Source organism: Anomaloglossus baeobatrachus, chromosome 11 (genome assembly GCF_048569485.1).
Source record: "Anomaloglossus baeobatrachus isolate aAnoBae1 chromosome 11, aAnoBae1.hap1, whole genome shotgun sequence".
Lineage (NCBI taxonomy): Eukaryota > Metazoa > Chordata > Amphibia > Anura > Aromobatidae > Anomaloglossus > Anomaloglossus baeobatrachus.
This window is the reverse complement of record NC_134363.1, coordinates 141,762,938-141,780,556: the sequence shown is the minus strand read 5'-3', so window position 1 is coordinate 141,780,556 and position 17,619 is coordinate 141,762,938. Positions and strand designations below refer to the sequence as shown.

At 49.0% G+C, this 17,619-nt stretch overlaps 1 protein-coding gene across 1 annotated transcript in view; it reads left to right on the top strand.

Moving 5' to 3' along the window:
• Nucleotides 1-4,314: 4,314 nt before the first annotated feature.
• Nucleotides 4,315-17,619, top strand: part of DHRS3 (dehydrogenase/reductase 3) — a 50,738-nt gene continuing 37,433 nt past the window's right edge. Inside the window, exon 1 of the mRNA XM_075329013.1 lies at nt 4,315-4,755. Coding sequence (XP_075185128.1) covers nt 4,519-4,755 — 237 coding nt within the window. The 5' untranslated portion in view covers nt 4,315-4,518. The remainder of the gene's footprint in view (nt 4,756-17,619) is intronic.

Below are 17,619 nucleotides of genomic sequence, written 5' to 3'. Positions count from 1 at the left end.
ATAACATTGCCATCAATTGCCACATAACAGTAACCTCTAACATTACTATATAATTATGGAATAACATTGCCACACAGCGCTCATATAACAGCGCCATATACTGTAATTCCCACATAGCAGAGACCAAATAACATTACTGTAGAGTTCACAAAGGCCACTTCCCCCATAACAATACCATGTAATGTCCCCACAATCGTGCCGCACAGCGCTGAAATAACAGCACCAGGTCATTCTGAGCTAACTGGGTACATGGAAGCTATAAGGAAAGAAGATTCTAGCAGGTTCTAACCCAGCATGTCTTGTAGGAGATATCACCCAGCTTTCCCAGAATCCTGAACTGCAAAACTATTTCTATTTATAATGAAGACAAAAAATTGAGTCATCACTAGACATGGCTATAGGGGCATCACTAGACATGGCTATAGGGGCATCACTAGACATGGCTATAGGGGCATCACTAGACATGGCTATAGGGGCATCACTAGACATGGCTATAGGGGCATCACTAGACATGGCTATAGGGGCATCACTAGACATGGCTATAGGGGCATCACTAGACATGGCTATAGGGGCATCACTAGACATGGCTATGGGGGCATCACTAGACATGGCTATGGGGGCATAACTAGACATGGCTATGGGGGCGTCACTAGACATGGCTATGGGGGCGTCACTAGACATGGCTATAGGGGCATCACTAGACATGGCTATAGGGGCGTCACTAGACATGGCTATAGGGGCATCACTAGACATGGCTATAGGGGCATCACTAGACATGGCTATGGGGGCGTCACTAGACATGGCTATGGGGGCGTCACTAGACATGGCTATGGGGGCGTCACTAGACATGGCTATGGGGGCGTCACTAGACATGGCTATGGGGGCGTCACTAGACATGGCTATGGGGGCGTCACTAGACATGGCTATGGGGGCGTCACTAGACATGGCTATGGGGGCGTCACTAGACATGGCTATGGGGGCATCACTAGACATGGCTATGGGGGCATCACTACACATGGCTATGGGGGCATCACTAGACATGGCTATGGGGCATCACTAGACATGGCTATGGGGGCATCACTAGACATGGCTATGGGGGCATCACTAGACATGGCTATGGGGGCATCACTAGACATGGCTATGGGGGCATCACTAGACATGGCTATGGGGGCATCACTAGACATGGCTATGGGGGCATCACTAGACATGGTTATGAGGTTTGACTCTGCAGAAACTTCTCGTCTGGACTATTAACTTTCTACTAATTGGTCTCCCTCTTACTAGACTCTCCCCTCTCTAATCTATCCTGAATGCAGCAGCCAGGATCATATTCCTCTCCACCCACTACACTGATGCCTCCATCCTGTGCCAGCCATTGCACTGGTTGCCCATTCTCTGTAGAGTAAAATATAAACTAATCGCTCCCATCCACAAAGCTCTCCACAGTTCTGCAGCACCCTACATCTCTTCCCTCATCGGTGGCATGGCTATGGGGGCGTCACTAGGCATGATTATGGGGGCATTGCTGGACATGGTTATTGGGCATCACTAGGCATGATTATGGGGCATCACTAGGCATCATAATGGGGCATCACTTGGCGTGATTATGGGGCATTTCCAGGCATGGTTATGGAGCATCACTAGGCATGATTATGGGGCATCACTAGACATGATTATGGGGCATCACTAGACATGATTATGGGGCATCACTAGACATGATTATGGGGCATTGCTGGAAAATGGGTAAAGGGGCATGTATGACTAGACATGATTATGGGGTCATCGCTAGGCATGGTTATGGAGCATTGATAGGTATGGCTATGGGCGCATTGCTAAGCATGATTATGGGGCATCGCTAGACATGGCTATGGGGGCATCACAAGGTATGGTTATGGGGGCATTGCTAGGCATGGTTATGGGGCATCATTAGGCATGACTATGGAGGCATCATTAGACATGGCTATGGGGGCATCGCTAGACATGGTATGGGGCATCGCTAGACATGATTATGCAGCCATTGCTAGGCATGGTTATGGGGCATTGCTAGGCATGATTATGCAGCCATTGCTAGGCATGGTTATGGGGCTTTGCTAGGCATGATTATGCAGCCATTGCTAGGCATGGTTATGCAGCCATTGCTAGGCATGGTTATGCAGCCATTGCTAGGCATGGTTATGGGGCTTTGCTAGGCATGATTATGCAGCCATTGCTAGGCATGGTTATGCAGCCATTGCTAGGCATGATTATGCAGCCATTGCTAGGCATGGTTATGGGGCTTTGCTAGGCATGATTATGCAGCCATTGCTAGGCATGGTTATGCAGCCATTGCTAGGCATGGTTATGCAGCCATTGCTAGGCATGGTTATGGGGCTTTGCTAGGCATGATTATGCAGCCATTGCTAGGCATGGTTATGCAGCCATTGCTAGGCATGGTTATGGGGCATCGCTAGACATGATTATGCAGCCATTGCTAGGCATGATTATGCAGCCATTGCTAGGCATGATTATGCAGCCATTGCTAGGCATGGTTATGCAGCCATTGCTAGGCATGGTTATGGGGCATCGCTAGACATGATTATGCAGCCATTGCTAGGCATGATTATGCAGCCATTGCTAGGCATGGTTATGGGGCATTGCTAGACATGATTATGCAGCCATTGCTAGGCATGGTTATGGGGCTTTGCTAGGCATGATTATGCAGCCATTGCTAGGCATGGTTATGGGGCATTGCTAGGCATGGTTATGGGGGCATTGCTAGGCATGGTTATGGGGCATCGCTAGACATGATTATGCAGCCATTGCTAGGCATGGTTATGGGGCATTGCTAGGCATGGTTATGGGGCATCGCTAGACATGATTATGCAGCCATTGCTAGGCATGGTTATGGGGCATTGCTAGGCATGGTTATGGGGCATTGCTAGGCATGATTATGCAGCCATTGCTAGGCATGGTTATGCAGCCATTGCTAGGCATGGTTATGGGGCTTTGCTAGGCATGGTTATGGGGGCATTGCTAGGCATGGTTATGGGGCATCGCTAGACATGATTATGCAGCCATTGCTAGGCATGGTTATGGGGCATTGCTAGGCATGGTTATGGGGCATTGCTAGGCATGATTATGCAGCCATTGCTAGGCATGGTTATGGGGCATTGCTAGGCATGGTTATGGGGCATTGCTAGGCATGATTATGCAGCCATTGCTAGGCATGGTTATGCAGCCATTGCTAGGCATGGTTATGGGGCATTGCTAGGCATGGTTATGGGGGCATTGCTAGGCATGGTTATGGGGCATCGCTAGACATGATTATGCAGCCATTGCTAGGCATGGTTATGGGGCATTGCTAGGCATGGTTATGGGGCATCGCTAGACATGATTATGCAGCCATTGCTAGGCATGGTTATGGGGCATTGCTAGGCATGGTTATGGGGCATTGCTAGGCATGATTATGCAGCCATTGCTAGGCATGGTTATGCAGCCATTGCTAGGCATGGTTATGGGGCTTTGCTAGGCATGGTTATGGGGGCATTGCTAGGCATGGTTATGGGGCATCGCTAGACATGATTATGCAGCCATTGCTAGGCATGGTTATGGGGCATTGCTAGGCATGGTTATGGGGCATTGCTAGGCATGATTATGCAGCCATTGCTAGGCATGGTTATGCAGCCATTGCTAGGCATGGTTATGGGGCATTGCTAGGCATGGTTATGCAGCCAATGCTAGGCATGGTTATGGGGCTTTGCTAGGCATGGTTATGGGGCTTTGCTAGGCATGGTTATGCAGCCATTGCTAGGCATGGTTATGGGGCATTGCTAGGCATGGTTATGGGGCATTGCTAGGCATGGTTATGGGGCATTGCTAGGCATGGTTATGGGGCTTTGCTAGGCATGGTTATGCAGCCATTGCTAGGCATGGTTATGGGGCATCGCTAGACATGATTCGATTTATCTCTAGACACGGTTATGGGGGCATCACTAAGTATGATTATGAGGCATCACTATGCATGGCTATGGGGGCATCGCTAGGCATAGTTATGGGGCATTGCTGGAGAAGGGTGCCACTCGTGCAGGAGCAGTATAGTGCCCCCAGTGGTTGTCACCCAGCTTTCCCAGTAGCTGGTGACGATCCAGGGGATTTTTCCCATTTTGGGGGAATGTTCTCCTCTCCCAGCTCTGCTACATCTGCACACCTCACAGGTCTGAGTCCCAGCTGTAGTAACGTGGCTTGTACAAGTCGTCTCATGCAGACAGCCCTAAGGGAGGGTGGAGAGGCAGGAGAAAGAGGAGTGTGTCTCCTGTGCTCATGGGGGAGGGGACCAACTACAGGCAACAGCCGCTCTCACAAACAGTAGTGAGACATCCCCAACACTTTATCCGTCAATCAGGCTTAATGGGGTATAAAAGCCCCTGCTGCAGCCCTGTGCGAGCAGCGGAGAGCAGCAGCTGCCGGCGATCAGCGCGAATGATGGGCAGCGGGCTGCAGCCGGGCACTCCTCTCTAGGGCAGCGACTCGCACAAGTGGATGGTAAAGTTTGCAGCGGACTGGCACGGCGGAGGCATCGGCATGGAGTGGAGGTGTCTGGGCAGGCTGCTGGTGCTGCCCGTGCAGATGGTCCTGTGTCTGATCAGAGCTGCCGCCTGCCTGGTACTGCCCACCCGGCTGCGGGACCTGCGGGGGGACACCGTGCTCATCACCGGCGGGGGCAGGGGCATCGGCAGGCACCTGGCCAAGGAGTTCTCCAAGCACGGGGCCAAGAAGGTGAGTGCTGCGCTGTGGCCACCATACCCATGATGGCATATTAGAAACCTGGCAAGGCACCCACCTAATCAGGAGGGTCTCTGTAACCCCACAGATTGGCATTATCATTATTAATGTGCATTGGCAGTGCCCAGATAACTGGGTACATGGACCCAGGCACCCACCTAATCAGGAGGGTCTCTGTAACCCCACCGATTGGCATTATCATTACTAATGTGCATTGGCAGTGCCCAGATAACTGTGTACATGGACCCAGGCACCCACCTAATCGGGAGGGTCTCTGTAACCCCACAGATTGGCATTATCATTACTAATGTGCATTGGCAGTGCCCAGATAAAGTAAAGAAACCCAGACTGACATGATCTGAATAGTAACCTATTGGTAATTCCCAGACTGGCATTGCCATGACTTGCTACTGTGTCTTATATTACTTTTTACTAAGGGCTTATTTTCAGGGGATATCTTATATTTTTCTTGAGTCCTCCTTATTTTTGAAGTAGGTCTTATATTTTAATTGTACCCCAAAATTGTACTAGGTCATATTTTTGGGGAAATTGGGTAGTACAGATGGGAACACATGCAAAGCCTGGCATTATTTGGGCATGTGTGATTTTCATATATGACCCACTTATGTATAAAGCCATCCCTAATATTCATGCCCACCTTAGTGCTGCATATTCTGCCCCCCTAGCTCTCACCTATAGTACTGGTACATTGATGTAGGCATTGTGAGGAAGCCTGGCATCAAGGGCACCATGCTCTTCATGGGTTAAAAGGGTTGATTAGTGTTATATATGTATAATATTATTCTAATAATATTTGGTTATAAAATATGATTTATAAGAACCCTGCAGAGCGTCCCCCATTGGTTGTCCATGGCTATCTTTACCCCCGGCTTCGTTTGCCTTCTAGCCCCCATTGTCTTGCTTCATTTTAGACTTTGTGATCCCCTCATTAAATGCTATTGACCCACCACCCCCCTCCTCAGGTACCAGAGTGAGCAGACTTGTCTGGCAACTTATGGGTTATTCCATTCTTGAGTGAGTGTTGTGTATTCTTGGGAGAGTTGAAGAGGAGCCAAGACAGTCTGAGAACACTTGCACCTTCCTCGCCTGTCTTAAGTGGCGTCAAGGTTTGGACGTGCGAGGTGGCTGCGGGCTGAGCTCATTTGGAAATGTCCCAAATCGCACAGTCTGCAGGGCACACCACAGCTCGGCGCGGAGTCACCTCCTGACCCTGTGACTGTGTTGTGTAAGGACTCGGCACAAGGTCCACGTTGAGGACATGATGTGATCTCTGGACCCAAATGTTAGATTTCCACCTCTGTTTGCTGGGTAAACCTCTCGCTTGTTGCAGTCAGGTGGTTCAACCTCATGATCCGCTCTAGAAATAGATCTGGGCGGAACATTACATCTTGGCAGAGGGGAGAACCCGCTATTTAAAAAGATACGACACTCTGTAGCCTCCTTCCATCGTTCATTCATTGTGGTTTTCCGGTAGGAAAGACCTTCTGGTACCGTGCATTGCTCTACGTGCCCAGTCCTCAGACTGGCATGTGTTCCAGGTGCCACAGATGCCAAGTATTGCCACAAAATTACAATGTCTTTTCTATGTCAACACTTGGGTAACATTTTGTAGGGTGTGGATGATGGGCGAGCATCGTAAAAGTGTAATAAGTACCCTTATCCTTTAAAGGGCTCGTGAAGATGAAGATTTGAGACTTTGGTACATAATGTCTTTACTAAAAAGCATTCACAATATTGACAAGCGAGCACTACCGAGTACAGTACTTGTAACGGGCTTGTGGTTCTCGGACTGGCATGACTCGTCTACCAAGTATAATGGAAATCAATGGAGAATAAACATTTTTTTTCCAGAAGATCTTCCGGAAAAATGCTTGAGTTTGCCATAGACTTCTATTATTCTCGGTACACGAGTCAAATCCGTCCAACTGCTCGTTATGAGTATTGAGCATGGAAGTGCTCACTCATCACTAGTTACAAGTACCAAGCACCAGAGCATGGTAGTACCCGCTCATCACTAGTTATGAGTACCGAGCATGGTAGTGCCCGCTCATCACTAGTTACACGAGTACAGAGCACCCGAGCTTGGTAGTGCTCGCTCATCACTAGTAGCGAGTACAGAGCACCCAAGCATGGTAGTGCCCGCTCATCACTAGTTACCAGTACTGAGCACCCAAGCATGGTAGTGCCCGCTCATCACTAGTTACCAGTACTGAGCACCCAAGCATGGTAGTGCCCGCTCATCACTAGTTGCGAGTACAGAGCACCCAAGCATGGTAGTGCCCGCTCATCACTAGTTACGAGTACCGAGCACCTGAGCATGGAAGTGCTCACTCGTCACTTATTCTTAGACCTCCCCTAAAGAGGGCTTGTTCAATATTGGAGAAACATGGCTACTTACTTTTAAAAACAGTGCCACACCTCTCTATAGAGGGAGGGCGGTATTGCAGCTCAGTTGAGCCGGGATGCAATACCGGATGAATCCTGGTGTGGCGCTGTTTCTCAAGGAAAGAAGCTATTGGGGGGGGGGGGGGAAGGGGGAGGTTTCTAATTCTGGACAACTCCTTGAAGGGTCCTTAATTTGATATTGTTCAAACTTCTGTCGTAGACGTTACAGCTCTGGGTTGAGCGCTGACCACTGTGCCATGATGAATGTTGGCCCTCTATGTCCACTGTATACTATACCTGTATTGTAACACTTGCTGTATACTTGTAGCACATGCAATGACTATATTAATCTGATGTGGACACCGCCTATTGACTACATGGCATGGTGCCATGGTGAATGTTGGCACTCTTTACATGCTGTATATTATTGCACTCCGGTATCTTGACAACTCCGCACTTTGACCTGATAACGTTACAAAACACACAGTCCTCACCAGACCATGACCTCAATCAATGGCCCTAGCATGTTGTAGTTCGGCTGCAGTCTAGGGTCCAACGCTCCAGACGCTTTCGCTCTCTCTGATCACAATGATCAAAGATTTGTAGGAAAACTATTTTTTAAGCAAATTATTAATAGAATTTTTTTTATGATTCTTTTCATTAAAGCCGACCTGATAATTTGGGGGGGTCATGACACGTAGTGGTGGTTTCATTAATAACCGGCACATGTTGCGTGTGCACCATATGGTTGTCCTCGTCCTCCTGAACGTCCTAACCAGGGACTCAAGTGGTCGCGCGCTGTGTTTATATCATGTCTGGTTTATGAGCTTCAGAAGCTACTTGTGAATGGCCTCTAATGTAACTACAATGTGCGCTCTCCGTGCACTGGCAGGCGTCCAGCTCTTGGCACTCGCTAGTTGGGACCTTCTGTCTGTAGGTGATGTCATGTCAGGATTTTGTTTGGTTTTTTTTTTGTAGCACACAGTATTCATTCTATACCATACTGGATCCTAGCCTGTGAATTTCCGAATTTAATACTTGTGCTTTGTAGATGGAGCAGTTCAGACACTGGAGTTGTAGATGAGGAGATTCCATCAATTACCATTCCCTAACTATAGGCTTCCTACAGTCTACATTCGTGTATGTTACAGGAGGGCAGCGCTTCCCTGGACTGTTGCGGTTGTTCTTTTTCAGACTGGATTTTAGGACTTATTTGTAGACTAAGAAAGGTTTTAAGCTTATCCATAAGTTTCTAGACTAAGAAACATCTCCATTTTATCATTGGAAGATAAACTGCTCTTCTCGATCCCTGAGCCATGACTTTCTTGGGGTTCAGGAGATGCTTGCATGCCTCAAGTCTGTCCATGTCAATGGTAATTTCTTCTAGGTCCGCTTGCATGCACCAAGTATGTCCATGTGAATGGTGGTTTCTTCCAGGGGCGGTTGCGTGCCTCAAGTCTATCCATGCCAACGGTTGTTTCTTCCAGGTCCGCTTGCGTGCATCAAGTCTGTCCATATGAATGGTCGTTTCTTCCAGGTCTCGGCACATTGCTGGATTCCTTCTCTCGTGTTCTCTCTGCATGCCACCAGAGGGCAGAGAGAAGGTCTCTACTGCCAGCAGTATGAACAAGAACTTTACATATATTTGTGTAAATGACCCTACTATACCTGAAGGAATATATTCTACTTGGTCACTAATGACATCTTGTCGCAAAGCATGATGGTCAAGTCAAGGCATGATGCAACCTTTTGAAGGAAGCCTAGTCACACATACTAACCTTTTGGGAAGAGAAGACTCATGACTTGGCTCCAGCTCATGAGTATGGTGTGGTTAACGTGTAGGGGGAGTAAACCAGCTCACCTGTATGTAAGGCTAGTTTCACACTTGCGTTGGGTTGAATCCGCTGGGTCCGTTGCTGCGTCGTTTTGACGCATCCGTTATTTTTGTGGTGTCAACGTTTGCAACAGGTCCGTTATTTCACAGGAATCCGTTAGCTGATTCCTGTGAAATAACGGACCGTTGCATCCGTTTGGTGTCCGTTAGGCGTCCGTCTAACGGAATCCGTGGGCTCTGTTTTATTTCTTTTTTCATTTTTTTTTTTTTTCATTCTGGGCATGCTCAGTAGAAATTAGCGGAATCCAGCAGCGGATTCCTTTGTTAAGCACTTAGCAACGGAATCCGCTACCATAGGGAACCATTATAAATTTTAACGGAACCAACGGAATCCGTTGGTTGGCGTCATTTTGACGCCAGCATTTAACGTTACATTCTGTGTTGCTTCCGCTCGGCGGAAGCAACGAGCATCGGCCAACGGAAGCAACGCGGGTACTTTTGGCACAATCCGTCATCAATGCAAGTCTATGGGAAACAACGGAATCCGTTAACGTATTCCGCTGTTTCCCAAGACAGCGGATTGGGCCAAAAAAAAACAACGCAAGTGTGAAAGTACCCTAAGGCTGAGTCTGCGTTAGAGCACAGAAATTCGTGTGGCTTCACGAAGAGCAAGGCAATGATAAAAGGGGGTAAAAAGCCAGCTCCATAAAATTCCAAAAAACTTTGTGAAAAAACACTTAAAAAATAAAATTCATGATGCAATGAAAGCAACACGTTTCGAACATACCAACTTTCTTTGTCAAAGCTATGACCAAGAATGTTTGCACTTTCGAAACGCATTGCTTTATTGCATCGTGGTTATTTTGGAACTTTATGGAAGTGGATTTTTTTTTTTCTCCCCATTTATTTTCTTTCCATGGCGTGGTTGAGATGTTTATATGTTGCACAGTCCTAAAGATGACCATAGATAATAGATATTTGTTCACAAAACCTAATAGTTTAGACAAGATCGGCTGACATTTCAATGTTTGGTGGCAAGAGGCATTCAGGGGTGGACATATCATTGGTGCAGCCACACAGGGGCCCTAGAGATAAGGGGCCCACTTCTACCTCCAAAGCAAGTGGAATTATGCATTATGGTGAGCAATTTAACGGCAAAGGGCCCATATATTTTTGGACACTAGCCTTCTTTTGCCCACGTCTGCCACTGGTGCCTAAATACATGCAATAACGGTCGGGTAAAGGTGCATGATGAATTGAAGAAGCAGATGTTTATCCTTCCAAGAAACAAAGCTTCGGGGTTGGTAAAATACAACATGCCGTTCCTACAGGGGAGGGTTGGGGGACCCCAATACACAAGTTGACCGTGCGATAACTGGTAATGCAGATGACTTGTGTATGACCAGTATGGATTCTTTTTCGGAGGGTGAAACCACTGGTCTGGTCCCTCAACCTGTAAAGTTTAACTTCTCATTTTCTTCATTGTGGGCTGAAGGAACGCTGCCCAAGAACCTTTCCCAGCTCAATTGGATGATCTATAACCTGCCGCACTCCCGGGAACTTCACACTGGCATAAAGGGGCATTGTTCAAGTCAACCGCATGTGGAGGCAATTACATGAAACTTTGGTTCTTGTGATCTTGTGAATCCACTGAGATTTTCTTCCCTTGCTAATGAATTATAGCACAAGGCTTAGTGTTCTGTAGCCGCCGCGCGTCACCTTTTCTTGTTTCCGGTACCAAGTGTCATTTCTAACTGCACCTCAATGATGGCTGTGTGAAAGCTAACCTGTCATCCTTGTAAATGTACTTTTCTCAGCGAGTTGTGAACAGTCTTTCTTCACAGCTACCAAGTTATTTTAAGCTGGTGAACACATGGAGCCTGCCCCCTCGTTGAAGGATTTTTTTTTTTTGCATAGACTAAAGAATAAAGTCCTCGTTAAGCAGGGATTATAAAGAAAAACCGTAAAAGTCTTGACACTTGATGTGGTATTATGATTAAAGCCTTGTTGACGTATTGCAATGACGTCCTGGCTTTGAACCCAACAGAGTTCTTCTCGCACTCCAAAAATATACTGATAGGACAACTAGACCCTGAGATTTTGTTCTTAGTCTTCTGGACACTATTTTGTCACATTTTTGAAGGGTTAGTCTTTGCCATCTTCAGGAGCGCACCGCTCCTCTGCCTCTTGGCTTCCTGCTGGTCATTGGTGGAGGACTCCTCATGATTGCCAGCTTGGACCAACAGTATGGCTACACCGCTGGTCAGAACTGGGCTCCCTGGTGGTGCAATTAGAGGTAACTTTGCCTCTGAGGCTTTGGCAAGGCACAGGTTCACCGACTCTTACCAAATCCTGAGATCCAGCTATTTTCAGACCAGCATGCGCAAGCTGTAGCGCAAAGAGCTTGTAAGCACTGTGCACTCACTTGGTCAATAAGTAGAACACAACACAAATGACAATTCTGTTTTTGAGAACATGGAGGAATTGTAATAAAGATTTCAAAGTTGCTTTTAAGACTTTCCGTGTCTTAATTAATAAAGTCTTTTAATATAGTTCTATAAACAGTGAAATATTGCCCATTCCCATGTGGAAGGGCGAAAAAAAATGTGAACTGTTCTATGCAGACCCCCAAATAATATATTGGCTAATGAAGATTTAAAGGAAACATTTTGGGCCGGATTATACACCAAAGAAAGCACTGTCCCATACGTCTTCTAGATCTAGAAGTGTGGACCAATGGTTAATTGATATATGCCACTGATCTGCCATAATTTGCACACTAGTTATGTGCATGATACCCCATATGTTGCTTGCAGTTAAAGATGTCCATTTGTACATGATGATGAAACCCATTGATATCATATTAGTTGACCTCCATTTAATGGGTGAACCACATCCCTCCACAAAACCGAGGGCAGGAGATGTAGCCAAGAGGCCTTCTTCTGTAACTGTAGTGGGCTAGATGACAGCACCCGTGGTTCAGGTCCTCACGCTCTTTGGACACTTTTGGTGAGAGATGTGACCAGTCTCTTATCTGGAGGTAGACTTCAAGAGCTTCCAAAGATCTTCTCAAACCGTTTTCCAACATTATAAAATCGTCTTTTTTGTTCTCCAGTATAAAAACCTTTCAGTCTCGCACGGCCAACAAAAGGTCCATTACACAGCCAACTGATAATGGACTATCTCTAGTTTACAGTCATGTCAATGGGAATACATTTTGTTATCTAAAGTGTAGATAAATTAGTCTGTGACCAAGAACAACTAGCAGAACCCAGCTATAGATAGGACTGGAGACTTCCGCAAGAAACCGAATAGGACTTAAAAATAAAGTTGTTTTACAATGGCGAGTTTGACCACATCTACGGGTGATTATTGTAATGGTATCATTAGACAGAACTCGAGACATTCACATATGGCCTTCTTCACATGTACCCATTGTAACCTATGGGGTTGCTCATGTAACAATGTTTTGTTTTGTTTTTTCTTTTCCCTAAAAGTAAATTGTACACCATTTTTATAGAACATAGCACTACTAATTTTGTCTCCGAATAGAACTTTGTAGGCCTCAATATTAAATTGAGGGCATATGTAGAATTTTTGGACCCTTAGCATGCAGAAGTTGTATAGAGCTGTGATGTTTCCAAGAGGCCTTAAACGTTTTTCCATTTTAGGATCCACTTTTTTTTTTAAAAAAAAAAAGTGCTATAACATCTGTAGACCTCGTGACTTTTTTTTTTATTTTTCTTGGCTCCAATTCCAGTTTTGGCAGAAAAGCAAACCCCTAGGTCCGCAAAGGCAGAAGAACTGTGAGACAATCATGTGGTTTCTGGCCATAGAAGGTCACAGCTTTTGGTTCCGCACAGTGCTCCCTGACTTTCCATTGTTCCTGCTGTCAGTAGTCATTGGTATAGGTAGCTTTCCTGCTGGATTCATCTCTCCCCCTTTTAAACCCAGTGGGAGCTCGATTTCCATGTGAAGCCCCACAGGTGTTGTGGCGGTGCATTACCTTCAGGGACTCCACGTGGAGGAACAGTCTGGTCACAGGTAGGTTGCTTCTTTATATATGTAGTTTCGTGACGCCACTCTCGGTATTGCGGTCAGGGGACCGCCACTGCAGGTTAAGGGACGCCTGGGGTTGTTGGTAGGTGCAGTTAGATGGTGTGGCCCCCCGAGAGTAGGGCTGGCCCCAGGGCCCGTTTTGAGTGGGTGGAACCACAAGGCGCAGAATGACTCAAACACAGTCCAGGCAGTCTTTCAGGATTTTTACTCACAGTTGATGGTAGGTTGAGTAACCGGGATGAACCAGGCTGGAACCAGGTATCCTTCCTAGCCCTGTGTGTTTTGGGGTGACTCCCTACTTGAAGCCCTGCTGGGGTCGCCCAGGGAAGTTGCTGCTGCCTGTTCTCCCCTTCTTTTGGCCCGTTTGCTTGTAGCCTGGACCAGGTCACTCCGGCTGCTTGCCTCCTGTGAACTACGGGCCCTCACTTTGCAACGTGGCTGCGGACTCTGTGGTGGTATGGCGTGGGTCTGAAGTGCCCCCACCGGCAGGTTTGGCAGGAGAAAATTGAATAAATCTCTGCACTGGGACCTGTTACCCTTGCGGGCCTGGTACCTCCCTGGCAGTCCCCTTACTCTGCCACCCCTTTAATGTACTAGCCTGGGGTGGATTTCGGATGGCACTACCAGGTGACCGATCTCCCCCCGTCGGTAGTCACTGCGCGTACGTTGTCTGACTAGTGGCAGCCTCAGGTCTCCTCTTTGCGTCCACTCTCCCTGAGCTTCACTTCAGACTGGCTCACTACTTCCTCTCCTCTGTGCCTGCCTACGCCACCTAACAACCAGGCTCTTTACCACACCCCTTGAGTGGAGATGGAGGCCATGCCCCCTCCTGGATTCCCCAGGGGTCCACTCAAAGGTAGATGTGTGAGACCTGATTACTATGCGCCTGTGTAACCACACCTCGGTCAGCCTTCTGGTTTACCTGTGTTGCACTGCCCCCATGGGTGCAGTACTCAGTGGTGCCTGACCAGGTCAGGGGCGCCACATCCACACAGCTGTTTATCGTCAGTATTCCATTGGTGCTTAATTACTTCATTCCTAAAGGCCATGTCTCACTAAGCGACATCGCTAGCGACATCGCTGCTGAGTCACGGGGTTTGTGACGCAACAGCGATCTTGCTAGCAATGTTGCTGTGTGTGACATTCAGCAACGACCTGGCCCCTGCTTTTTGGTTGTTGCTCTCCCGCTGTGAAGCACACATCGCTGTGTTTGACAGCGAGAGAGCAACAATCTGAATGTGCAGGGAGCAGGGAGCCGGCTTCTGCGGACGCTGGTAAGCAAGGTACACATCGGGTAACCAAGCAAAGGCTTTGCTTGGTTACCCGATATTTACCTTGGTTACCAGCGTCCGCAACTTCTACAAGCCGGCTCCCTGCACACGTAGCCAAGGTACACATCAGGTAACTATAAGCAAAGCCCTTTGCTTAGTAACCCGATGTGTACCATGGTTACCAAGCACAGTGTCACAAACCACCGGGGGGGGTCACTCAGAAATCCCCCGCGCTGGCTACCAGTACGTCACAATCGGGGGGTAACAAGTGGGGTCACCCCTCCTTTATACCTCCCGACCGACAGACAGAGCACGTGATGCGCTCTCTAGCGCCCCTCTTATAGTCAGGCCAATTATGGAATTGCCCGACAATAAGCAAGGAGGCCGCTATACTACTTATGCCGATTATTGAAGGGTCCCCGGTGAGAGTAGGGTATATATTCCCCCGACCTCCGCGGGCGGAATATATAAAATCTCCCCGAATCTCACTGGCCTCCCCACAATAATCCTTGGCCCAAACTCGCTGCCACCAACCGCTTCACGGTAACTATTAGCCGAACACACAGACGTGGGATTCAAGATCGAGATAACAGAACAGCCCAAGATTAATTATATAATTTAATCAGCCTAAAGCACACTAGAAACTACAATATATACAATAGGGAATCTACAGAATATACATATGTCAGAGTACAGTTACAATCAAAGCATGGGTTACAAACAGGCATACACAGTTCCAGCAGTTACCTTGTTGCGTCTGGCCACAGGGGGGCGCTGTACCCAGGTTTCCAGGAACTCCCACAGATGTTTCCTACACGTGCCCCCAGCGAAAGTACACTGGAAAATGGCCGAAGTAGGGTTATCAACCTGGGCAGATCCAGGTCCCCTCCTACCTTAGTGACCTCACAGGGAGCACTGCTCCACCCCTGGCTTGAGTTATGGACAATATCCCAACATGGAATATGGGCCATAACTTTGCCTGGGAGCATCGTAGGCGGACGCCAACGCTCTCATTGTGACAGTTATGAATTTAGCCACAGAACGAGGGGACTCATGACCTGTCTGCCAGTTCCCCATTGGCTGATATCACGCCTGGGGCATTTCCCAATGTCCTGCTCCCATAAAAAGGGGGTGCCGGCATCGTCCACATGCGGAGACACCATTTTTATGGTTGCCATATTTATCGGAAATATGGCTTGCGAGATATGAACCATTTTTTACTGGAGTCGTTCTGTCTGGCTACTTCCAGAGCCTTGCTAACTAGCTAGCAGCCCCCACTACAGGGTCACGGCAGGGAGTCATCCTGTGTCCATTGTCCCCACATCATCTCATTTCCATATCACAGGACATGGCCATGGAGGTGTGTGCTTCACAGATGCTGGACATCTGAGGACAAGAAGGGGGGGGGGGCACTGCCAGGGAGTGATGAGCGATTATGACTGGAGTCATAATTCATCTTCATATCCCGGGATTTGCCTCACACCTCCCCCCTTTTGAGGGCGCTAGGGGGGCAGCACACTCCGGTGTTCCCCCGTGCGCCCGTCCGCGACCTCTCCTTGTCGGGACAGCCCGTCTGCGTTACCGTGGTCACGGCCCCTTTTGTGGCGAATGGTGAAGTTGTATTGCTGGAGCGCAAGGCTCCATCGCAACAATCGCCCATTCGTCCCAGAGACGGTGTGCAACCAGCTGAGGGGATTGTGGTCCGTCTCCACGATGAAGTGGCGCCCGTATAGATAGGGTTGCAGACGCTGCAGGGCCCACACTATGGCCAGGCACTCCTTCTCCATCGTGGAATAGGCAACTTCCCTTGGTAACAGCTTCCTGCTCAGGTACAAGACTGGGTGCTCTTGGCTCGCAGAGTCCACCTGGCTGAGCACCGCACCGAGGCCGAAGTCACTGGCGTCGGTCTGTACTACAAACGGCCGCGTGAAGTCGGCTGCCTGTAGCACGGGCGGGCTGGACAGGGCGTCCTTTAGGGCCCGGAAGGCTGTCTCGCAGTCCATTGTCCAATCGACTGCAGAGGGCAGCTTCTTCTTGGTGAGGTCCGTCAAGGGCTTTGCCAGGCTACTATAGCATGGAACAAACCTCCTATAGTACCCAGCGGTCCCCAAGAAGGACATCACCTGCTTCTTGGTCCTGGGGGTGGGCCAGGATGCGATGGCTTCCACTTTCTCAGGCTCGGGCTTCAGTGTTCTCCCACCTACCCGGTGACCGAGGTACTGGACCTCGCTCATGGCCAGCTGACACTTTCCCGGCTTGATGGTCAAACCTGCCCGGTGGATCCGCCTGAGCACCTGTGCTAGATGCTCTAGGTGGTCCTCCCAGGTGGGACTGAAGATGGCAATGTCATCCAGGTACGCGGCCGCGTACCCTTCAAGTCCCTTGAGCAGGGTGTTGACCATCCGCTGGAAAGTGGCAGGGGCATTCCTCATCCCGAATGGCATCACCGTGGACTCGTACAGTCCAAATGGGGTAATAAAGGCAGAGCGTTCCCTGGCCTTGCGAGTCAGGGGGATCTGCCAATATCCCCGGCTCAGATCCATGATGGTCAGGTACTGAGCCCCGGCCAACTGATCGAGCAGGTCATCGATGCGTGGCATTGGGTACGCATCGGCGACCGTGACCGCATTGAGCCCCCTGTAGTCCACGCAGAACCGAGTGGTTCGGTCCTTCTTAGGGACGAGGACTACAGGCGAGGCCCAAGCGCTGTTGGATGCCTGGATCACCCCCAGCTTCAGCATCTCGTCAATCTCCTGGCGCATGTGTTGCTGCACCTCCAGGGAGACCCGATATGCTGAACGCCGGATCGGGGGATGATCCCCAGTGTCCACGTGATGGACAGCCAAGTCAGTCCTTCCGGGCTGGTTGGTAAACAACCCCCGGAAGGGGTGTAGGGTGGCCCACAGCTGGGACCGTTGGTCCTCCAAGAGCTGGTGGCCAACCTCCACATCCTCAATGGATCCGCCTGCCCTAACCTGGGCTAGCATATCCGGGAGGGTTTCCGCTTCTCCCTCCTCGGGCAGGTTGCACACGGGGAGCGCACATGCCTCCCGCTCATGATGTGCCTTCATCATGTTCACATGGAAGGGCTTCCGCCTTCCACGGGCAGGGTCCAGGGTGACCAGGTACGTTACAGGGTTGAGCTGCTGGTACACGAGGTATGGGCCTTCCCAGGCTGCCTGAAGCTTGTCCTGTGGTACGGGGACCAGTACCCACACCTTTTGACCCACTTGGTAGGTCCTCTCACAAGCGTTCTGGTCGTACCAACGCTTCTGATCGGCCTGGGCT